Source organism: Vitis vinifera, chromosome 13 (genome assembly GCF_030704535.1).
Source record: "Vitis vinifera cultivar Pinot Noir 40024 chromosome 13, ASM3070453v1".
Taxonomy (NCBI): domain Eukaryota; kingdom Viridiplantae; phylum Streptophyta; class Magnoliopsida; order Vitales; family Vitaceae; genus Vitis; species Vitis vinifera.
Genome location: NC_081817.1, coordinates 24,064,811 through 24,087,019, shown reverse-complemented (window position 1 = coordinate 24,087,019; position 22,209 = coordinate 24,064,811). Strand labels below are relative to the sequence as shown.

The 22,209-nt window shown below is 36.3% G+C and overlaps 6 protein-coding genes and 1 long non-coding RNA gene across 10 annotated transcripts in view; all 7 read right to left on the bottom strand.

Moving 5' to 3' along the window:
* The window catches only part of LOC100266976 (putative disease resistance RPP13-like protein 1), a 135,757-nt gene that overhangs the window by 17,779 nt on the left and 95,769 nt on the right, over positions 1-22,209 (bottom strand). The window lies entirely within an intron of this gene.
* On the bottom strand, positions 1,826-8,096 carry LOC132254949 (putative disease resistance RPP13-like protein 1). Of its 3 annotated transcripts, none has more exons than XR_009467420.1 (2): positions 3,527-8,095; positions 1,826-3,469 (listed from the first exon to the last, which is right to left on the bottom strand). XR_009467420.1 is itself a non-coding variant. In XM_059742074.1 (2 exons), exons 1-2 carry the CDS (start codon positions 7,861-7,863, stop codon positions 3,823-3,825), a joined length of 3,960 nt encoding a protein of 1,319 aa, XP_059598057.1. In that variant the 5' UTR covers positions 7,864-8,096; the 3' UTR covers positions 1,826-3,822. The 3 variants fall into 3 exon arrangements, 1 of the variants encoding a protein (XP_059598057.1); XR_009467421.1 differs by having other exon boundaries at positions 1,826-2,650; XM_059742074.1 differs by having other exon boundaries at positions 1,826-5,105; positions 5,187-8,096.
* On the bottom strand, positions 3,823-7,863 carry LOC100852683 (putative disease resistance RPP13-like protein 1). Its single transcript, XM_059741990.1, has 2 exons — positions 6,173-7,863; positions 3,823-5,977 (listed from the first exon to the last, which is right to left on the bottom strand). Exons 1-2 carry the CDS (start codon positions 7,861-7,863, stop codon positions 3,823-3,825), a joined length of 3,846 nt encoding a protein of 1,281 aa, XP_059597973.1.
* On the bottom strand, positions 11,889-16,969 carry LOC100244656 (putative disease resistance protein At3g14460). Of its 2 annotated transcripts, none has more exons than XM_010660848.3 (3): positions 14,252-16,969; positions 13,833-13,919; positions 11,889-12,604 (listed from the first exon to the last, which is right to left on the bottom strand). In XM_010660848.3, the coding sequence occupies exon 1, from the start codon at positions 16,876-16,878 to the stop codon at positions 14,338-14,340; it is 2,541 nt and encodes an 846-aa protein (XP_010659150.3). In that variant the 5' UTR covers positions 16,879-16,969; the 3' UTR covers positions 11,889-12,604; positions 13,833-13,919; positions 14,252-14,337. The 2 variants fall into 2 exon arrangements, with proteins under 2 accessions (XP_010659150.3, XP_010659152.3); XM_010660850.3 differs by having other exon boundaries at positions 13,833-13,913.
* On the bottom strand, positions 12,045-17,440 carry LOC109123683 (putative disease resistance protein At3g14460). Its single transcript, XM_019224093.1, has 7 exons — positions 17,235-17,440; positions 14,508-16,492; positions 13,833-13,919; positions 13,455-13,548; positions 13,082-13,113; positions 12,528-12,604; positions 12,045-12,203 (listed from the first exon to the last, which is right to left on the bottom strand). The coding sequence occupies exons 1-7, from the start codon at positions 17,438-17,440 to the stop codon at positions 12,045-12,047; spliced, it is 2,640 nt and encodes an 879-aa protein (XP_019079638.1).
* LOC132254962 (uncharacterized) lies at positions 17,717-18,769 on the bottom strand. Its single transcript, XR_009467433.1, has 2 exons — positions 18,139-18,769; positions 17,717-18,049 (listed from the first exon to the last, which is right to left on the bottom strand). It is a non-coding gene; the product is annotated as an uncharacterized LOC132254962 (long non-coding RNA).
* On the bottom strand, positions 18,754-21,326 carry LOC104881282 (uncharacterized). Its single transcript, XM_010660885.2, has 2 exons — positions 21,018-21,326; positions 18,754-20,395 (listed from the first exon to the last, which is right to left on the bottom strand). Exon 2 carries the CDS (start codon positions 20,392-20,394, stop codon positions 18,754-18,756), a length of 1,641 nt encoding a protein of 546 aa, XP_010659187.2. The 5' UTR covers position 20,395; positions 21,018-21,326.

Sequence of the window (22,209 nt, the reverse complement as noted above, 5' to 3'; positions counted from 1 at the left end):
TAATAAAATTTTGATTTTGATTTTGGACAAATAATTGAAATGCAATAATTCAACATTTCAAACATACTCATAATATAATGTGTGTGAAAAAAAGGTCAATCAAATATTTTGTATTGGCCTAGTGATCAAATGACAATTGTGGATGGTTTGGGGAAAAGGAGATAAGATTGGTCCACTTTTACTTTAACTTTGTTTTGTCTACATATGAATTTGTAGACTTTTTTGTGGTGCTATGGTATGAAATAAAAATAGCAAAAGTTGAGGGACCATAGACTTGTATATTTAAAAACATGAGAGAACTCTGACCCGATGTACATAAATAATTTTCAGTTTTTTATGACCATTACTAATTTTAGTTTATAATATAGAAAATTTAGTATCTAATAGAAGACAACATGTAATAATTAATGTATAGAAAACCTAAATAACTTGTTATTTAGGAAAAAAAAAAAATCACACCACTCATTTGATTGATTATTTTGTAATTTACTAGCATAAAAATAAGGGTCAAAGAAATTCCAATCCAAAACTTTGGTACTTCTCCTTTAGGGTACACAAATTTTTTAGCTTCATGATTTTTATCTCCTAGGTTATACTTTCATTCACGGTTATGCAAACAAGGGATCCCTAATCAACACAACTCATGTAACAAGTTATTAATTCATGTTCATTGCTAGATAATGATGCTAGATAATGAAAAAAAAGAAAAGAAAGATATGTCATCCATGATTATTTACTTGTAAGGTTTGAAATCATATTGTTCCTTGGAAATGATGAATCAAGGATAGTCCTTGGGATTTTTTATGATCGAAGAAGTATCTTGATTATAGGGATTTGGTATGCTTCAGGTTTAGTATTGAATTTGAAAGTAATTAGCCTAAAATTGTGTTGGCTTGAGATTTGGTTTTGGTTTAAGAAGTAATCTCAAGATTTCATTCACTCAACATTTTCTTGTTAGCCCTAAGATTGTATTAGCTTATGACTGATTTAATGTTCCTTGAATCACATAAATAGGTTTACCTTGATCTCTTGAGCAATTAATCGGTTGTTAGATAAAATGACTATTTTGAGTTTGAGCATAGCAAATGGTATAAGAGTATGTAGTCAATTTGAAAACCTCTTTCACGATAAGGCAACACTTCAAAACCAAAGTGGAACAATTGAGATCATGATGAACAACAATGTAGATGTTAATCGTAACCATTCCCATCGCTTTATTGACCATTACCATTGTGGTCATTTGATCTCCCCACTTTCATAATAAGATAATACAATCAAATCACAATGGCTAAGAGTCTTTCATTTCTTTTCCAAACAAGATGAAGAACAAGTCAAGAAAAGAGAAAATGAATTAGATGAGCCTCAAGAAATGATGGTTCAAGAAGTTGGCTAGGGATTTTTTGGCTTGAGATTTGGGGGGTGAGCCTTATTATTATGTAGATTTGTAACTATAGCACATTTTGGAAATAATGGCTCAAGGAGTAAACCCAAGATTGTGTTGACCTGGAATTGCCCTAGGAATTTCATATGCTTAAAGTTTGGTATTAGCTCTGTGATTGTCTCAAATTTGCAACAATGTCACTCCTCAAGATATAATGACCCAAGCTAGAACTATTGACCCCGAGAAGTAAGCACAATTATTTTTCTACTATTCAAGAAATAATGACTCAAGGATTAATTATATTGTGTTTGGCCTATGGATTCTGTTACACCTAAGATGACTCAAGATTTAACGTTATCACAACACTCTTTGGCAAATTATGGTTCAAAGAGCAAGTCAAATATCAATCTTAAAAAGTAAGCTCAAGATTGTATTGCCTTAGGATTTGGTGCAGAAAGAAAATTTACTTGAGATAAGAAAATTGAAAAAAAAGAAAAAAGAATCAATATATAACTGAAAAGTAACATATTCATGCTTGACATACACTTCAATGTTGGCATTGAATTACTTCATCATTCTTCTCTTCTTACCTGAAAGAAGAAATTAAAAGAAAAAATGAAGCACTAACTTATCATGCTTACTCAAAATGGTCTTGAAGAAAGCAGGTAATCACGTAGTATTGAGGTCATGCCTCGAAAGTTTTTCAGTCAACCCTTTGGACCAGAGCTTAGGACACCTATAGATGGATATAGTTTCAAGAGAACGCAGGTTTTTGAAAGCCACAGATGCGATGGAATCCAGTTTACGAATAAAAAATTTGCTCAGAGTTGTGGGAAAAAGATAGTCATCATCCGATAGAGAAGCCAGAGCTGGACATACACCAGAAATGTACAAATGATGAAAGAGAAGTGAGCCTGTGGAGGCCCTACTCAGATAATGGTAGCTTCAGATTCACATGATCTCCCATATAAAGTGATGTAAGGTTGGAGGCTAAACTGCAGTCTTCTGCTTTTTCTGGTTAGCCCAGTCTTCCAATTGCAAATATTTAAGATTGCCAAGCCGCCCTGCTGCTCCAAAGTCCAAAGGGTACAAGTCCATTCCACTACCAGATCTCCAGACTTACAAGACCACTGAGGCATTCTAATCCAAACCTGCTCTCCTACAAAAGATGCAATCTCCCCACGTCCTCTTACCATCAGTTTTTAGAATATGAAATTTCCTGATTCAAGCATTGGGAGTGTTGCAGGCAGCCCTTTCCTTTGTCAAAACCTACATCATGGCAAAACATACCCAATTTAAAATAAGTAAGAGTGGTCTCTGCTTTTGTTATTTTGAGTAGGGAAAGTAGAGTTTGAAGAAAATTGCTAATATTTATGATATGAAAGCCCGTGCCTGATTGGAAGCAAGGAGAGGATATGGCTGGGACAGTAAATGGATATATCTAATATCTATATCAATAAAGGGGATGTGGGCAATGTAGTTCTCTTATAAGCACATTTCTTTTAGAATAGGACAACCTGTGCTAAGCCTTTTAAGTATTGCAGGCAGCCCAAGGACCAGAGATTAGGTGATCAATAAATATGTAGGCACCTTTCTTAAGATACTACAGTATACATCCAGAGTCAGCCAGAAGGTTTGTTTAATGCCCTTTCCAATCTTCTTAAGACTGGCTTGAACTCAAAACAAAAGCAGTATAACCTTGCACAAATAAACCTGTAGTACAATTCATGGATCTGTGGATGGGACTGTATATGTGTAAAATTAGGGTTAATCACACTGCAAAAACAACAGAATGCCAACGTTACTTCATCTAGAAAAATGACTCTGTTTGTGTGAAACAGAGGATTAAGAGCAGCATGAAAAGCAAAGAGAGAATGCCAAGCCATAACTACAGTCGATATCCACCTCTAAATGAAACATCAATGAAAAATCTTGTGAGAAATTAAAAATCAATTGCACCAGTCATAGAAATTCACCATCTTTTTTTCATCCTACATGTTGAGAAGAAATTTCATTTATTTTCTGAAGGCCAAACCAATATGGGGCCAATGAAATGGGAAGCCACATATTCTGAACAGGGAGACATACCTATTAGTTTGCTTTCATCTCTACACTAGGGAAACCAGAACTCTAAGGGAGACATACCTGTTTACCTCTGCAACATCCTTGTCAAGCCAGAACCCCATGAATTTAGAATGAAAATTGGCAGTCACATTAGAAAGAAAAGAATTAGCAAGAACTACACTAACATTATCAATCAAAATGAGCTCGTTCAAGATAGTTTATACATAGCTTCAGTTCATAATGGCACTCTGTGGTTGAATGAGTGATGTTTGGATAGAAATTTGAAGTGAGCAACAATGAACAATTTCTTGAAATACCATCAAAGACTTAGTGACATGACAAGAGAAAAATGTATTTCAATCTGAGTCTGCTATCTTTCAATGGATGTATGAGCCATCTATTTGAATGCAGGGGATGTGGGAGAAGTTGGGCCAGTATCCTCCCTTCTCCTTTAAGCAGCTTTCTTTTATAATAGGACAACCAGTGATTTCAAGTCTTCCAAGTGTTGCAGGCAACTCCAAGGAACTGAGCTTGCAGCAACACTCAATACCTAGTTCAGTAAGAGACATCGGATTTTGGAGAGCCAGGGAGGTTAAAGATTCCAGTTCACTGATGAAAAGATAGGTCAGAGATGGAGGAAGCAGACACTCTTCATCCGAAAAAGAAGCCATATTGGGAAACACTCCACAAATGGACAATTCAGAAAGAGAGGTGAGGGTAAGGAGTCCCCATTCAGATATGGGTGTTTTCAGATTCTGACACAATCCAACGTAAAGTGATGTTAGATTGGGGGGCAAACCCCCTTCTGGAAAGGATTCCACTCCTGGACAACCCCATATGCTGAGAGTGTGAACAGATGTGAGGTTTTTCATTTGCTGTGGAAGGGACCTGAGATTCACACATCTCCAAATACGAAGGTGCATGAGGTTGGGGGTTGACAACCCTCTTTTTGGAAAACACTCCTGACCTCCACAATCGTCTATGTGGAGCTCCTTGAGGCTTGTAAGGCATTCTGGTAGGATTTTCAGATTTGGATAGCCCCTTATGTCTAAATATTCAAGAGCTGTGCCATTGGGTAACATTTTCTCTGATATTGACTCCAAGTTTGCGCATCCCCAAATACAAAGGAGCTCAAGGGTGGAGGGTAACTCTCCTGTCGGAAAGAACTTGAGAGAGGCACAATTCTTTATCCACAATTTTTCAAGGCAACAAGTGTTTTTGCTTACAGTGGAAGAGGACTTGTGGTGCATCATTCCCTCTGGTAGAGACTCCAAATTTTCACAATCTTCAACCCTCATATGCTTGAGCGTGGTGGGCAGCTCACCATTTGGAAAGCATATGAGAGATGGGCAGTTCTGCAGCACCAGAGATCTGAGCAAGGGTGACAAAGCGGCCTCTGGAAATGAAATCAGTTTGGGGCACCTCTCTAATTTCAACTCTTGGAGAGATATGAGACTTTGCAATCCGTTTGGCAGCTCCTCCAGGTTAGCACAGTCTTGTATTTTCAAAATTTTAAGTTTGCAAGGTAGCATTTGCTCCTCCAACGTTACAAGCCAGTGACACCGTCCAATAGCTAATGTTTCAAGACAACTACCAACCCCACTTCTGAACACCACCCCTTCACATTCTTCTAAACTTAATTCACCAAGAGATGCAAATCCTGAAAAGGGAACTTTCAAATTTGGACACCCAAAGATATCAAGTTTAACCAGAGAAGGTAGGCAATCAGGCAACTGTATACCTAGCTTTGAGCATCTCCTTATTGTAAGTTCTCGAAGGAATGGAAATGGTCCCACTTGTTCATCTGCATCTGGAAAAAACCAATCTTTCCATGTTGGCATATTTTCAAACTTCAGAAACTCCAAGGATGGAAAAGACTTGACAATCCCTCCATAAAAGTCCTCATCTATGGTTCTAACTTCACTCATCCCTTCGATATGCAAGTTTTTGAGTAAGGATAATTGGCCGAGAGCCGGTAACGATGTGCATATCTTGCAATTCTTGAGAACCAAGTGTGTCATTAAAGGGAATGAGGGATTCTTTATCCAACTTGGAAAGTTTGGTCCACCATAGAATGCAATGGTGAGCTTTTCCAGATTTCTATGAGGTTGTAGCCACTCTAAAACAAGCCTCTCATTCATTTTATTTCTTGATTCACCAAAATCACTGCTCCATTTCAGTGTTAACTCTTTGATGTTCTGCTTCTTCTGTAAATTAACACTCCTTGCATCTTGAATATCTACCACATTATGCAACCCTGAAATAGAAAGCTTTCCTTGGAGACCCAGCAAATTCTTTAATTCTTTGACACCCGACCTGCTACCTTTGCCCACAATAAAGTCGGATAATGTTTGCAAATTGGTTAAGTTTCCCATTTGAGGGGGCATCTCCTGTAGTTGAACTGCACCAGAAATATCAACATGTCGAAGGTTGATGAGGCCTCCAATTCCCATAGGCAACTCAACAAGTCTATAGCAATTGCGTAATATCAGTGTTTGCAAATTATAAAGATGACCCACTGAATCGGGTAACCTATTCATCAAAGAATCAGATAAATTCAAATAGCGCAGATGTTTCAAACCGCCTATGGAATTTGGTAACATCTCACTTATGAAATAACCGCTTAATGACAATACCCGCAAACATTTCATTTCTTTTAAAAGGTCATCTAGCACCTTACTTGAAATGAAATATGTAGAAAATGTAGTGAGTGGCAAAGCAACTAACGTCCGCAAACACTTAGCCTTATGAAACGCTTCGAATTTTCTCATCATCTCGTAACGTTGACGATTGAATGACAAATGACGAGCCTTCTCTGAAACAGCCGTGGATTGCTTATTATTCTCTAACTCATCATCAAAATTATAGCATATGTCTCCGGAAATAGATTGAGCTAGATCGTTAATAAGATCATGCATTAAAAATTGGGATGAATTTTGAGTTGACTGTTGAAAAAATGACCTTGAGAATAAATCATCAAAGTACTCACAACCTAACTTCTCAGGCTGGTTGTCTCCCTTTGTTTGTTGCAGAAAACCTTCTGCCATCCATAATAGGATTAATTCATCTTTGTGGAATTCATAGTCTTTTGGAAATATCGAGCAATAAGCAAAACACCGCTTCAAATGAGAAGGAAGATGATGGTAGCTTAGCTTGAGAGCCGGAAGAATATGACTTTTCTCCTCCGGGAGATCCCATATCTTGCTTGTTAATATATCTTCCCATGCTCTGCGATTTAGTTGATTGCGCAACATGCCACCAAGCGCCTTTGCTGCCAAAGGCAAGCCTTTGCACCTTCTGACTATCTCCTCTCCAACTTCTTTCAGGTGTGGATAAGCATCAAAGTTTCTTGCCCCTAATGCTTGTCGGGTGAATAAAGATAGACAATCATCATATGATAACTCCTGAAGGGGATAAGCTGAACAAGTTCCGGTAACAGATACAACCCCTTTATTACGGGTTGTGACAATAAGCTTACTACCTGACGCTCCGGCTCTCATCGGCATGCACAAAATATCCCATTCATCAAAATTCTCATTCCAAACGTCGTCCAAGATAAGAAGAAATTTCTTCCGGTAAAGTTTCTCCCTGAGCTCAATCTGAAGCAAATTAAGATTGTTGGCATAACGTGTATGTGGAGAAAGTGATTGCAGAATAGTTTTGGTCACCCTCAAAACATCAAAATCATCGGAAACACAGACCCAAGCTCGCAAATCAAAATGATCCTTCACTTTATCGTCATTAAACGCAAGTTGAGCAAGAGTAGTTTTGCCTATACCTCCCATGCCGACGATAGGGATCACGCAGACTTCATCATCACTTGGATCGTCCTTGAGCAGCATGGCAAGTATGGCAGCTTTATCTGTCTCCCTGCCATAAATACGAGATTCAATCACCAAAGAAGTGGATGGCAGTCTCCGTAGTCTCTTTCTACCAGACCAACCAGCAGAAACATCTCTTAAATCCAGGTGCTTTTTTTGGGCTGAAATATCTTGCAATCTGGCAGTGATCTCCTCTATCTTGGAACCCATACTTAAATTGGACCAAGCAGCACTCAAAGTGAGACTAGTAGACACATAAGATAAAATGCTCCGAACGGTACCAGTGGGCGGTTGGGGTTGAGCCACGATCAAGTTGCGTCGCAAAGCTTGGGTGGCGAAGTCGTCCAAGATGTCCTCCAGATCATAAGCCAAGTCTCTGAGGTCGTGTAGCCACATCTTCACCAGGGGGTTTGTCATCTGCTTGTCCTCCGCGTCATGGAGCACTGCGTAGATCTTCATCAATATTTTCTTCCACTCGTTCAGTTCAGAATCCACTTGCTCTTCACGTGCGTACTTCCACAGCTCCGGCGAGGCGACCATGTCGACCAACTTCTGAATGAACCCAGACAAAACGGCTTCTCCAACAAAACCAGCCATGTTTTTTTTTTCTTTTCTTGTAGGTAACAAGGGATTGATTAAGGGAACTCTCTGCAACAGATCTTTAAGAATATTAGATATTCTTCAGAAGAAAAGTTTGTAGCTAAAAAAGGATTAGGGGAAGTCTCTGCAACTCTTGAGAAGAAAAGTATTTGGGAATACGGCATTGAATTCCATGGAAGTGAGGGTGCAGACGGTCTGAACGATGGAAAGTGACCGTGTGTTCCAGTCACAAAAAAAAAAACAAAACCAAATGCGAGACCTTTAGCGATGTCCTTGGACTAATTCCGTAATTCTAGGTTGGTCCACAGGGTTGGTATCTTGAAAATGCCACACGTGGGCTGCTTTTCTGCGTTCATATTCATGAGGTGAAATGTTAACTAATGCCCACTAGAGAAGACCATAAGACGATATCTAGGTCATTGACAGCTTTTTACATGATGGGAATATACCTTAAGTTTTATCGGAAAATACCAAATAATAAAATGATATATTTTACTATTTTCTATAAATTATAAAAATATAATTATAACCTACTCAATATAGGCTTTTTATGTTTATCCTCATCTCATAATATTTGAGAGTTTTATTGAAAAAATTGGGTTTTAATTCATTAATTTTTTTTTTAAAAATATAGATAAAACCTCGAACTTCTATAAATCAGTTTTACGTTCACTTATTTTAATTAGTAAATAAAAATCCACTTTTTCTATAATATAAAATAGTTTAAGATTTTTAATTATTTACATATAATTTCCACTTCATATAATTAATTTTAATTTTTATAATATATAAAATTGTATATCTATGATGTTACATCATCTATACCACAGATAAACTTTGGTGTTCAATAATCAGCCTCGCTGTGAAACTTGGAAATATTTTCATCAAAGAAAAAAAAGAAACAAGTTGGATTCCTTGGTTCAATTAGTGGGAGGTCCACACGGTTTCTACACTTAACATGTTAATATCAAGCATTAATTGCTCATTGAGTGCACCACTGAAAAGTCATAGGAAGAAAAGGGGAAGGGGACACAAATGTCAACAACTTTTGTATACAATTTTGAAGGGATTTTAATAAATATATAAAATTATAATATATATATATATATTTTTATTTATACAAATAATATTTGAAGAAGTGCTACATTCTAGGCAATTTCCTATCACATAAAGTAAATGATGTACACCCATTTATTTTTAGGGTTCCTTCTTTGTAAGAAGTTATGTGCACAAAAATCAACTCCACCTAATTATGCTAATCATGTTATTTATATACGTATTTTTCTTCCCAAGTGTTTAGAAGATTATTTTATGCTCTAATAATTTGAAGTTTTATATAATTAAGCAATAATTCTAGTTCTTTAATATAAATAAATAATTATCCATTAGAACTATTTGTTAGATTTTTTTAAATGGATCTAAAAATCGGGCTCATAATCTTTAATTAATTTTGGATTTCTATTAATTTAGTTTTTTACTATTGATTGTTATTAATAGCCATGAATTATGACATTGACTCTATGATAGGTAAAGTGAATATAAATAGAGCTTCTATAATTGGATCCTAAGTCTTCGATCTCTATTCAGACATATATATACCATTGTTTTGAGATTGATTAAGGGTTTAAAAATGTCTCAACCTATCTCATTGATTAAGGGTTTATCTGTCATGTTAATATCAAGTATTAATTGGTGATTGAGATGAAATATGAATTAATATACACCGCAGAAAAGTCATAGAAAGATAAAGGGAAGGGGACATAAATGTTCAACAACTTTTTTTATATAATTTTGAATAAATATATAAAATAATAATAATTATGTATTTATATTTATGCAAATAATATTTGAAGCAGAGCTACATTCTAGGCAATTTCCAATAACATACCCCCATTCCCTTCCCAATATTTTCATGGTTCCTTCTTTGTAAGAAGCTATGTACACAAAAATTATTTTGTGCTCTAATAATTTGAAATTTTATAGAATTATGCAATAGCTCTAGTACTTTAATATAAATCAATAACAACCCATTTGTAGTACTATCATCTTAACTACAAATTTTTTTTATGATGTGACATATTTGAAATACATCTTTTAGTAAAGGAAGATTTTTACCTTATATTTGAAATAGTAATATTGAAGAATAAGAATCATAATAGAAACACAAATAAAGATGAATTAAAATATTATGTAAAAAATAAATAAAATTTTTAATAAAATTAGTTTCATGAGAATAAAATTTTGATTTTGATTTTGGACAAGGAGATAAGATTGGTCCACTTTTACTTTAACTTTGTTTTGTCTACGTATGAATTTGTAGACTTTTTTGTGGTGCTATGGTATGAAATAAAAATAGCAAAAGTTGAGGGACCATAGACTTGTATATCTAAAAACATGAGAGAACTCTAACCCGATGTATATAAAGAATTTTCAGTTTTTTATGACCATTTCTAATTTAGTTTATAATATAGAAAATTTAGTATCTAATAGAAGACAATATGTAATAATTTATGCATAGAAACCCTAAATAACTTGTTATTTAGGAAAAAGAAATCACACTATCATTTGATTGATTATTTTGTAATTTACTAGCATAAAAATAAGGGTCAAAGAAATTCCAATCCAAATCTTCGGTACTTCTCCTTTAGGGCGCACAAATTTTTTAGCTTCATGATTTTTTATCTCTTAGGTCATACTTTCATTCACCGTTATGCAAACAAGGGATCCCTAATCCACACAACTCATGTAGCAAGTCATTAATTCATGTTCATTGCTAGATAATGAAAAAAAAAAAAGAAGAAAGATATGTCATCAACGATTATTTACTTGTAAGGTTTGAAATCATATTGCTCCTTGGAAATGATAAATCAAGGACGGTCCTTAGGATTTTTTATGATCGAAGAAGTATCTTGGTTATAGGGATTTGGTACGCTTCGGATTTAGTATTGAATTTGAAAGTGATTAACCTAAAATTGTGTTGGCTTGAGGCTTGGTTTTGGTTTAAGAAGTAATCTCAAGATTTTATCCACTCAAAATTTTGGTGTTAACCCTAAGAATGTATTAGCTTATGACTGATTTAATGTTCTATGAATAACATAAATGGGTTTACCTTGATCTCTTAAGCAATTAATCGATTGTTAGATAAAATGGTTACATTGAGTTTGAGCATAACAAATGGTATAAGAGTATGTAGCCAATTTGAAAACCTCTTTCATAACAAGGCAACACTTCATAACCAAAGTGGAACAATTGAGATCATGACGAACAACAATGTAAATGTTAATCGTAACCATTCCCATGACTTTATTGACCATTACCAATGTGATCATTTGATCACCCCACTTTCATTATAAGACAATACAATCAAATCAAAATGGCTAAGAGTCTTTCATTTCTTACCCAAACAAGTTGAAGAACAAGTCAAGAAAAGAGAAAATGAATTAGATGAGCCTCAAGAAATGATGGTTCAAGAAGTTGGCTAGGGATTTTTGGATTGAGATTTGGGAGGTGAGCCTTATTATTATGTAGATTTGTAACTATAGCACATTTTGGAAATAGTGGCTCAAGGAGTAAACCTAAGATTGTGTTGACTTGGAATTGCCCTAGGAATTTCATATGCTCAAAGTTTGGTATTAGCTTTGTGATTGTCTCAAATTTGCAACAATGTCACTCCTCAAGATATAATGACCCAAGCTAGAACTATTGACCCCGAGAAGTAAGCACAATTATTTTTCTACTATTCAAGAAATAATGACTCAAGGATTAATTCGATTGTGTTTGGCCTATGCATTCTATTACACCTAAGATGACTCAAGATTTAACGTTATCACAACACTCTTTGGCAAATTATGGCTCAAAGAGCAAGTCGAATATCAATCTTAAAAAGTAAGCTCAAGATTATATTGCCTTAGGATTTGGTGCAGAAAGAAAATTTACTTGAGATAAGAAAATTGAAAAAAGAAAAAGAAAAAAAAGAATCAATATATAACTGAAAAGTAACATATTCATGCTTGACACTTCAATGTTGGCATTGAATTACTTCATCATTCTTCTCTTCTTACCTGAAAGAAGAAATTAAAAGAAAAAATGAAGCACTAACTTATCATGCTTACTCAAAATGGTCCTGAAGAAAGCAGATAATCACGTAGTATTGAGGTCATGCCTCGAAAGTTTTTCAGTCAACCCTTTGGACCAGAGCTTAAGACACCTATAGATGGATATAGTTTCAAGAGAATGCAGGTTTTTGAAAGCACAGATGCGATGGAATCCAGTTTACGAACATAAAAATTGCTCAGTTGTGGGAAAAAGATAGTCATCATCTGATAGAGAAGCCAGAGCTGGACATACACCAGAAATGTACAAATGATGAAAGAGAAGTGAGCCTGTGGAGGCCCTACTCAGATAATGGCAGCTTCAGATTCACATGATGTCCCATATAAAGTGATGTAAGGTTGGAGGCTAAACTGCAGTCTTCTGCTTCTTCTGGTTAGCCCAGTCTTCCAATTTCAAATATTTAAGATTGCCAAGCAGCCCTGCTGCTCCAAAGTCCAAAGGGTACAAGTCCATGCCACTACCAGATCTCCAGACTTTCAAGACCACTGAGGCATTCTAAACCAAACCTGCTCTCTTACAAAAGATGCAATCTCCCCACATCCTCTTACCATCAGTTTTTCGAATATGAAATTTCCTGATTTCAAGCATTGGGAGTGTTGCAGGCAGCCCTTTCCTTTGTCAAAACCTACATCATGGCAAAAACATATCCAATTTAAATTATGAATGAGCAGACATACCCAGTTTAAAATAAGGAAGAGTGGTCTCTGCTTTTGTTATTTTGAGTGGGGAAAGTAGAGTTCAAAGAAAATTGCTAATATTTGTGATATATGAAAGCCCGTGCCTGATTGAAAGCAAGGAGAGGATATGGCTGGGACAGTAAATGGATATATCTAATATTTATATCAATAAAGGGGATGTGGGCAATGTAGTTCTCTTATAAGCACATTTCTTTTAGAATAGGACAACCTGTGCTAAGCCTTCTAAGTATTGCAGGCAGCCCAAGGACCAGAGATTAGGTGGTCGATAAATATGTAGGCACCTTTCTTAAGATACTATAGTATACATCCAGAGTCAGCCAGAATGTTTGTTTAATGCCCTCTCCAATCTTCTTAAGACTGGATTGAACTCAAAACAAAAGTAGTATAACCTTGCACAAATAAACCTGCAGGACAATTCATGGATCTGTGGATGGAACTGTATATGTGTAAAATTAAGGTTAATCACGCTGCAAAAACAACAGAATGTCAACGTTACTTCATCTAGAAAAATGACTGTTTGTGTGAAACAGAGGATTAACAGCAGCATGAAAAGCAAAGAGAGAATGCCAAGCCATAACTACAGTCGATGTCCACCTCTAATTGAAACATCAATGAAAAATCTTGTGAGAAATTAAAAATCAATTGCACCAGTCATAGAAATTCACCATATTTTTTTCATCCTACATGTTGAGAAGAAATTTCATTTATTTTCTGAAGGCCAAACCAATATGGGGCCAATGAAATGGGAAGCCACATATTCTGAACAGGGAGACATACCTGTTTACCTCTGCAACATCCTTGTCAAGCCAGAACCCCATGAATTTAGAATGAAAATTGGCAGTCACATTAGCAGGAAAAGAATTAGCAAGAACTACACAAACATTACCAATCAAAATGAGCTCTTCAAGATAGTTTATACATAGCTTCAGTTCATAATGGCACTCTGTGGTTGAATGAGTGATGTTTGGATAGAAATTTGAAGTGAGCAACAATAAACAATTTCTTGAAATACCATCAAAGACTTAGTGACATGACAATGTAAATATTTATAAATGATCATTGCAAAGCATTTTTCAAATCACTATACAACTCTACCAACAATTATAAAAATAAAAAGGACACAGTTGAAGAGACATAAATGAGAGAAGAACCCACCCCAGTGAGTAACTTCTGTCAAAGATCTTCTGTTATCTTCACCCTGTGCTTCCTGCCACATCTCTACCAAGCAGTATCCCTCTGAATCTACAAGGCAAGAACAGAAATTGGTTATAACTTCACCAGCATTATGAAGAGAAATAATTACATAAAATTTCAGAATGATTGGATCTCTTGAAATAGTTTCAAGGACAAAATAAAATGACAAAGTAAATATTTACAAAGTAAGAACCATTTCGAAAAGTAATACTAAACTTAAATGCTATCATCGGTTTCATCATCTGAATTATAGGTTTACTACTTACTTTCATCTTCTCTACAGAACTTTTATTTGTGTAAAAAATTTGGAATAAATCCAAGACAACTGGTTTAAATATTGGAAAGTAAACAAAGGCTAGAAAAGCAGAAGTGGGTTGTACCTGATTGACTAAAGTAAGCATAAAGATGAATGGATCTATACTTCTTGACAAGAGAAAAATGTATTTCAATCTGAGTCTGCTATCTTTCAATGGATGTATGAGTCATCTATTTGAATGCAGGGGATGTGGGCGAAGTTGGGCCAGTATCCTCCCTTCTTTAAGCAGATTTCTTTTATAATAGGACAACCAGTGATTTCAAGTCTTCCAAGTGTTGCAGGCAACTCCAAGGAACTGAGCTTGCGGCAACAATCAATACCTAGTTCAGTTAGAGACACCAGATTTTGGAGAGCCAGGGAGGTTAAAGATTTCAGGTCACTGATGTAAAGATAGGTCAGAGATGGAGGAAGAAGACACTCTTCATCCGAAAAAGAAACCATATTTGGAAGCATACTACATATGGTCAATTCAGAAAAACAGGTGAGGGTAAGGAGTCCCCATTCAGATATGGGTGTTTTCAGATTCTGACACCATCCAACGTAAAGTGATGTTAGATTGGGGGGCAAACCCCCTTCTGGAAAGGATTCCACTCCTGGACAACCCCGTATGCCGAGAGTGTGAACAGATGTGAGGTTTTTCATTTGCTGTGGAAGGGACCTGAGATTCACACATCTCCAAATACGAAAGTGCCTGAGGTTGGGGGTTGACAATCCTCTTTTTGGAAAACACTCCAGACCTCCACAATCTTCTATGTGGAGCTCCTTGAGGCTTGTAAGGCATTCTGGTAGGATTTTCAGATTTGGATAGCCCCTTATGTCTAAATATTCAAGAGCTGTGCCATTGGATGACATTTTCTCTGATATTGACTCCAAGTTTGCGCATCCCCAAATACAAAGGAGCTCAAGGGTGGAGGGTAACTCCCCTGCTGGAAAGAACTTGAGAGAGGAACAATTCTTTATCCACAATTTTTCAAGGCAACAAGTGTTTTTGCCTACAGTGGAAGAGGACTTGTGGTGCATCATTTCCTCTGGTAGAGACTCCAAATTTTCACAATCTTCAACCCTCAGATGCTTGAGTGTGGTGGCGGGTAGCTCACCATTTGGAAAGCATATGAGAGATGGGCAGTTCTGGAGCACCACAGATCTGAGCAAGGGTGACAAAGCGGCCTCTGGAAATGAAACCAGTTTGGGGCACCTCTCTAATTTCAACTCTTGGAGAGATATGAGACTTCGCAATCCGTTTGGCAGCTTCTCCAGGTTAGCACAGTCTTGTATTTTCAAAATTTTAAGTTTGCAAGGTAGCATTTGCTCCTCCAATGTTACAAGCCAGTGACACCGTCCAATAGCTAATGTTTCTAGACAATTATCAACCCCACTTCTGAACACCAACCCTTTACATTCTTCTAAACTTAATTCACAAAGAGATGCAAATCCTGAAAAGGGAACTTTCAAATTTGGACACCCAAAGATATCAAGTTTAACCAGAGAAGGTAGGCAATCAGGCAATTGTATACCAAGCTTTGAGCATCTCCTTATTGTAAGTTCTCGAAGGAATGGAAACGGTTCAACTTCTTCATCTGCATCTGGAAAAAACCAATCTTCCCATGTTGGCATATTTTTAAACTTCAGTAACTCCAAGGATGGAAAAGGCTGGACAATCCCTCCATAAAACTCCTCATCTATGGTTCTAACTTCACTCATCCCTTCGATATGCAAGTTTTTGAGTAAGGATAATTGGCCGAGAGATGGTAACGACGTGCATGTCTTGCAATTCTTGAGAACCAAGTGTGTCATTAATGGGAATGAGGGATCCTTTATCCAACTTGGAAAGTTTGGTCCACCATAGAACGCAATGGTGAGCTTTTCCAGATTTCTATGAGGTTGTAGCCACTCTAAAACAAGCGTCTCATTCATTTTATTTCTTGATTCACCAAAATCGCTGCTCCATTTCAGTGTTAACTCTTTGATGTTCTGATTCTTCTGTAAATTAACACTCCTTGCATCTTGAATATCTACCACATTATGCAACCCTGAAATAGAAAGCTTTCCTTGGAGACCCAGCAAATTCTTTAATTCTTTGACACCCGACCTGCTACCTTTGCCCACAATAAAGTCGGATAATGTTTGCAAATTGGTTAAGTTTCCCATTTGAGGGGGCATCTCCTGTAGTTGAACTGCACCAGAAATATCAACATGTCGAAGGTTGATGAGGCCTCCAATTCCCATAGGCAACTCAACAAGTCTATAGCAATTGCATAATATTAGTGTTTGCAAATTATAAAGATGACCCACTGAATCGGGTAACCTATTCATCAAAGAATCAGATAAATTCAAATAGCGCAGATGTTTCAAACCGCCTATGGAATTTGGTAACATCTCACTTATGAAATAACCGCTTAATGACAATACCCGCAAACATTTCATTTCTTTTAAAAGGTCATCTAGCACCTTACTTGAAATGAAATATGTAGAAAATGTAGTGAGTGGCAAAGCAGCCAACGTCCGCAAACACTTAGCTTTACGAAACGCTTCGAATTTTCTCATCATCTCGTAACGTTGACGATTGAATGACAAATGACGAGCCTTCTCTGAAACAGCCATGGATTGCTTATTGTTCTCTAACTCATCATTCAAATTAAAGCATATGTCTCCGGAAATAGATTGAGCTAGATCGTTAATAAGATCATGCATCAAAAATTGGGATGAATTTTGAGTTGACTGTTGAAAAAATGACCTTGAGAATAAATCATCAAAGTACTCACAACCTAACTTCTCAGGCTGGTTCTCTTCCTTTGTTTGTTGCAGAAAACCTTCTGCCATCCATAATAGGATTAATTCATCTTTGTCGAATTCGTAGTCTTTTGGAAATATCGAGCAATAAGCAAAACACCGCTTCAAATGAGAAGGAAGATGATGGTAACTTAACTTGAGAGCGGGAAGAATACGACTTTTCTCCTCCGGAAAATCCCATATCTTGCTTGTTAATATATCTTCCCATGCTCTGCGATTTAGTTGGTTGCGCAACATGCCACCAAGGGCCTTTGCACCTTTTGACTATCTCCTCTCCAACTTCTTTCAGGTGTGGATAAGCATCCAAGTTTCTTGCCCCCAATGCTTGTCGGGTGAATAAAGATAGACAATCATCATATGATAACTCCTGAAGGGGATAAGCTGAACAAGTTCCAGTGACAGATACAACCCCTTTATAACGGGTTGTGACAATAAGCTTACTACCTGATGCTCCAGCTCTCATCGGCATGCACAAAATATCCCATTCATCAAAATTCTCATTCCAAACGTCGTCCAAGCAAAGTTTTTAATAGCGAAAGCGTAAGGCGAGGCGTTTTTGTGTTCGTGAGGCGAGGCATAAGCCTCGAGGCGTTGAGGCGTAAGCTTTTTGAGCCTTACATTATATAATTAATTAATATTTTAAAATATATAAAATAAAATAGCATAAATAAAAATATGAAAACAATTCATTAGAATCATAAAAAAAAACATACTAGTTCTCTACTTTCACAAAAAACCATAACAAATTCATAAAATAGATTATAGATTCAACTATACTAATAGTTTCAAACTTTAACAAAAAGCCAAAACTAAGTCATGAAATAAAAAATAGAGTCAACCATAATAATAGTTCTAAACTTTTACAAAAAATCCATAACTAAGTCATGAAATAACAACTAGAGTAAATTGTTTCAACTTAAATCCTCCTCTCCAAGGTCATCATCATCCTCGTCCAATGTATCAATAGTAGGAAAATGTCCACTATCATGTATCCCCATTTCATCTAAATCTTCATCTTCATCAATTGGTGTCAAATTCAATTCCTTCTCTTTGCCTTTGCCTCCACTTGTACCTAACATAAAGTATTAATTATGTGTAAATATTAAAAGTTTTTTTTATTAAATTTAATCAAATTTATGATTTCAATTTTTGAGTACTTACTTGGTACTTCATTATGTTTCCTTTTGTAGGAATGTGAAGAAACCATATGATCCGATGATGCTTGCGTCTCTTGGGAGTTGGATGACACAACTCTAATGGCATCAACATTGAATAATTCATTATCTTGAAGCCAACAAAGATCAAGGGGGAGGAGGGGATCTTCTTTCTCCGCAATCCATTCATCATCAGAATCAATCTCCTCTACCAAGATTGGATCAACATTTTGTTTCCTTTGTAGACTTCGCTCTCTCAATCTAGTGTTGTACCTTACATACACTAGAGCATTCAACCTTTGATGTTCAAGTCTATTTCTTTTTTTTTGTATGGATCTACAAATAATAAAAGAAACAATTTTATGTGTTAAAATGAAATAAAGTTCTCTAACATTGAAATAGAAATATATGTATAAAAATTTACAAAAATAGAAGTATTATCGATTCAAATGTGCTCCAATTTCTTTCACATCCCGAAGCACTACAAGTAAGGCTAAGGACTCGAATAGCAAACTTTTGCAACTCCGGTGTTGAACCCCCAAAACGCATCCACCAACTTGTAGGACTTCTTAATGTTCGAGAATTAATTGCAATACGACTCCCAAATTCACCCATTGCTTGGTCATATGAGTCCAACTGAATGTTCTTGATAATCCAACATCCTATCCATGCATTCAAATAATCCCTTCCTCACCTCATCAACATTAGAGAACTTATCTCCATACCGCAATTGAGGATTAAGATAATAGCCTGCTGCATGTAAAGGTCGATGAAGTTGCGGAGTCCATCTTGCATCAATTTTTCTCCAAATTGGGCCATATTTTCTCTCCATGCCCCGACAATTAAATGCAATCTTCTCCTTAGCTGAATCCATCAACTCATAAATATAACCCATGGCTGGTCTTTCCTCTGAATCAACCTCTCTCAAGACACTAACTAATGGAACAGTGGTCTTTATGCAAAAAGCAACATGAGGCCAAAAATTTGGATCAAACAACACTGTACTTCGAGTTTTCACACCTTCTACCTTTTTAGCCCATGTGCTTGAACACCATTTTTCTGAGGAGAACATTGCTATAAGAGCTTGCTTTTGCTTATAAAGACTTTGGAGAGTAAGAAATGCAGTAGCAAACCGTGTAATTGCTGGACGAATAAGTGCATGATTTTTTGTAAATGTTCTCATCAAGCTAAGAATCCAAGTATGCCCATATATAAACTTCACAACTTGCCTAGCTCGAGAAAGTGTAGTAGCATGAACATTTAGCTTTCCAATATCCTCCAACATCAAATCAATGCAATGAGCAGCACAAGGAGTCCACCACAATCTACTCCTTTTTTCCATAAGCCTCATTCCAGCATTCACATAATTAGAGGCATTATTAGTGATGACTTGCACAATATTCTCCTCTCCAATTTCTTCAACCATCTCATCAAGATATTTGAACATATTTTCCCCATTTTTTATTGTATCAGAAGCATCAATTGATTTCATAAACCAAGTGCTAGCAGGACTATTCACCAAAAAATTGATAAGACACCTACTTTTTCCATCTGTCCAACCATCTGACATAATTGAACATCCATATTGTTTCCAAGCTTTTTTGTGATCTTCTATAATGATACTTAGGTCATTCACCTCTTCTTTAAGAATCCATGTCCTCAATTCGTGCATAGATGGAGGCTTAAACCCGGGCCCAAAGTTTGCAACAACATCTATCATAGGAAACCAATAAGGATCATTCACAGTGTTGAATGGGAGACCTTTTGAATAGATAAATCTACCAATTTTTCTACACACTTCCTTCCTTTCTTCTTGCTTCCACTTTGAATTCAAAATACTTTGTCTAGGTTGTGAAGTAGTAAATTTATCCATGGGTCCCCTAGGAATAGGTTCCCCACTCCCACTTACACTCCCACTCCCACTCCCACTCCCACTCCCTAATGTCCCTATTGTTTTAGACAAGGCACTCTCATGCATTGAAGTTGGACCTATACCAATTTCTTGGAACAATTCATTTCTCTTTGTTTTTTGATCCTTAAAATTGGCCAATGCTTCTTTGCATTCCAATCTAGCATCTTCACTAACTTTGCTGCATGGTTTCATACCATGATGAGTTCCGGCTAAGTGATGCTTTAATCTATTCACCCCTCCCGTACATCTTTGATTGCAAAATTTACATCTTAAATATTGCTCTCCAGAAACTTCAATCACATACTTCCACACAAAATCTTTTCTTGAATTTTTCGAATCGGAGGAACTCATTCTAAAAAAAAATCAACAATAATAATATTCAAATTTCCATATAACAATATAATTGACTAAAAAATAATAACAAAGCATAATTGAAATGAATTTAAAAATGAAATACAAAATTTAATTGGTTTAAATTAAAAAAAAAACCAATTTTTTTTAAAGGAGTTTAAAAATTATACACATAAATTTTAATTGGAATTTAATAATGAAATAAAGAAAATTGAGGTGAGAATTAAAATTAAATCAGAAATAAAAAATTCAAAATTCACAAATAATTATCTTTTATATAACTTTAATTATATTTGTTTATTGAAGCAAACATATAAAAAACTTCAAAAAAAATCTTATTAACAAAAGGCACATCTGATTTGATAATTAAAAAAAAAAAAAAAAAGATGAAAAACCTACTGGGAGAGAGAGAAAATCGTGGACCGGAAGTGTGGGCTGTGAGTGAGAGAATTTAAATGCTGTGAGAGAGAGAAAAGAGGGTTTAAAACTTAAATAGATATACATACAGCACATCTGATTTGATAAAAAAAAAAAAAAATTTGGATGAAGAGCCGACGCCCGTGTGGACTGCAGAGAGAGAAACGAAGAGGGAGAAAGCATGGAAGAGGGAGTTCGCAACATACCTGGAGATGAGAGGGATTGTCGCCAGAGAAGATCGCTACGATTGGTCGCCGCCGAGGGTGAGCACTCCGTCGCCGCTTGATTGGAAGAGGTAGGGTTTCGTTTTGGGTTTGTTTTCAGTCAGGATTGGGGTTTTAGGGATTACTTAGGGTTTTTTTTTAAATCTCTGTTCATTGCCACATCGGATCCGACGAAGCGTACGCCTCATCGGAAAAGCGTGAAAGGCGCGATCAAAGCGCGCCTCAATCACGCCTCACCAGAAAAGCGTACGCCTTTCAGGTGTTTCGCTTTATTTTTAATGCCTCAACGCGTTTTCGCTGCGCCTCGCCTTGAGGCGCGCCCCACCAATGCCTTTAAAAACACTACGTCCAAGATAAGAAGAAATTTCTTCCGGTAAAGTTTCTCCCTGAGCTCAATCTGAAGCAAATTAAGATTGTTGGCATAACGTGTATGTGGAGAAAGTGATTGCAGAATAGTTTTGGTCACCCTCAAAACATCAAAATCATCGGAAACACAGACCCAAGCTCGCAAATCAAAATGATCCTTCACTTTATCGTCATTAAACGCAAGTTGAGCAAGAGTAGTTTTTGTTACAGATAAAGAAAAGAAATAATAATGTTTCTACTGAAACAAGTAAAAGGAGAACTGACTAAATATTAATCGTCTATAAACCAACTTGCTTAGTGTTGGTCAGCTTCAAGAGAAGGGATACGAGATTTTTATTAAAGATGGAGTTTGTCGCATCCAAGATGAGAAATTAGGCTTAATTGCTCAAGTCAACATGACTACAAATCGGATGTTCCCGTTGTATCTAGACAACACTACTCAGAATTGTTTCTCTGCGAAATTGATGGATGAGGGATGGTTGTGGCATTTTCGCTACAGACATCTGAATTTTGGTGGTCTAAAGACGCTACAACAGAAGAACATGGTGACTGGACTTCCACCAATTCAGATTCCTTCTCAAATTTGTGAAGAATGTGTTGTTAGTAAACAACATCAATATCAATTTCCTAAAGGAAAATCACGGAGAGCGAATAAGGTGTTGGAGCTAGTTCACTCTGATATATGCGGACCCATTAATCCAACATCCAATGGTGGTAAACGTTACTTTATAACGTTCATTGATGATTATAGTTGGAAAACTTGGGTTTATTTTTTGCAGGAGAAATCTGAAGCTTTTTCATCAAAAGC

Bases quoted from the DNA above. Each gene is read 5' to 3' on its own strand.
- LOC132254949 (XM_059742074.1), bottom strand. From the start codon at position 7,863: ATGGCTGGTTTTGTTGGAGAAGCCGTTTTGTCTGGGTTCATTCAGAAG. The intron at 5,106-5,186 runs GTATACAGTTGC...TTCCCTTTTCAG, and splicing joins AAGGAGATGCTCAAAGCTAG to GATTTGCATCTCTTGGTGAA.
- LOC100244656 (XM_010660848.3), bottom strand. From the start codon at position 16,878: ATGCATGATCTTATTAACGATCTAGCTCAATCTATTTCCGGAGACATA.
- LOC109123683 (XM_019224093.1), bottom strand. From the start codon at position 17,440: ATGAGAGCTGGAGCATCAGGTAGTAAGCTTATTGTCACAACCCGTTAT. The intron at 13,549-13,832 runs GTGGGTTCTTCT...ATGTTTGTGTAG, and splicing joins GACAGAAGTTACTCACTGGG to TTCTTGCTAATTCTTTTCCT. The intron at 12,605-13,081 runs GTTTATTTGTGC...GCCATGATGTAG, and splicing joins ATCCATGAATTGTCCTGCAG to GTTTTGACAAAGGAAAGGGC.
- LOC100852683 (XM_059741990.1), bottom strand. From the start codon at position 7,863: ATGGCTGGTTTTGTTGGAGAAGCCGTTTTGTCTGGGTTCATTCAGAAG. The intron at 5,978-6,172 runs GTTAGTTGCTTT...TTTGATGAATAG, and splicing joins AAGGCTAAGTGTTTGCGGAC to GTTACCCGATTCAGTGGGTC.
- LOC104881282 (XM_010660885.2), bottom strand. From the start codon at position 20,394: ATGAGTTCCTCCGATTCGAAAAATTCAAGAAAAGATTTTGTGTGGAAG.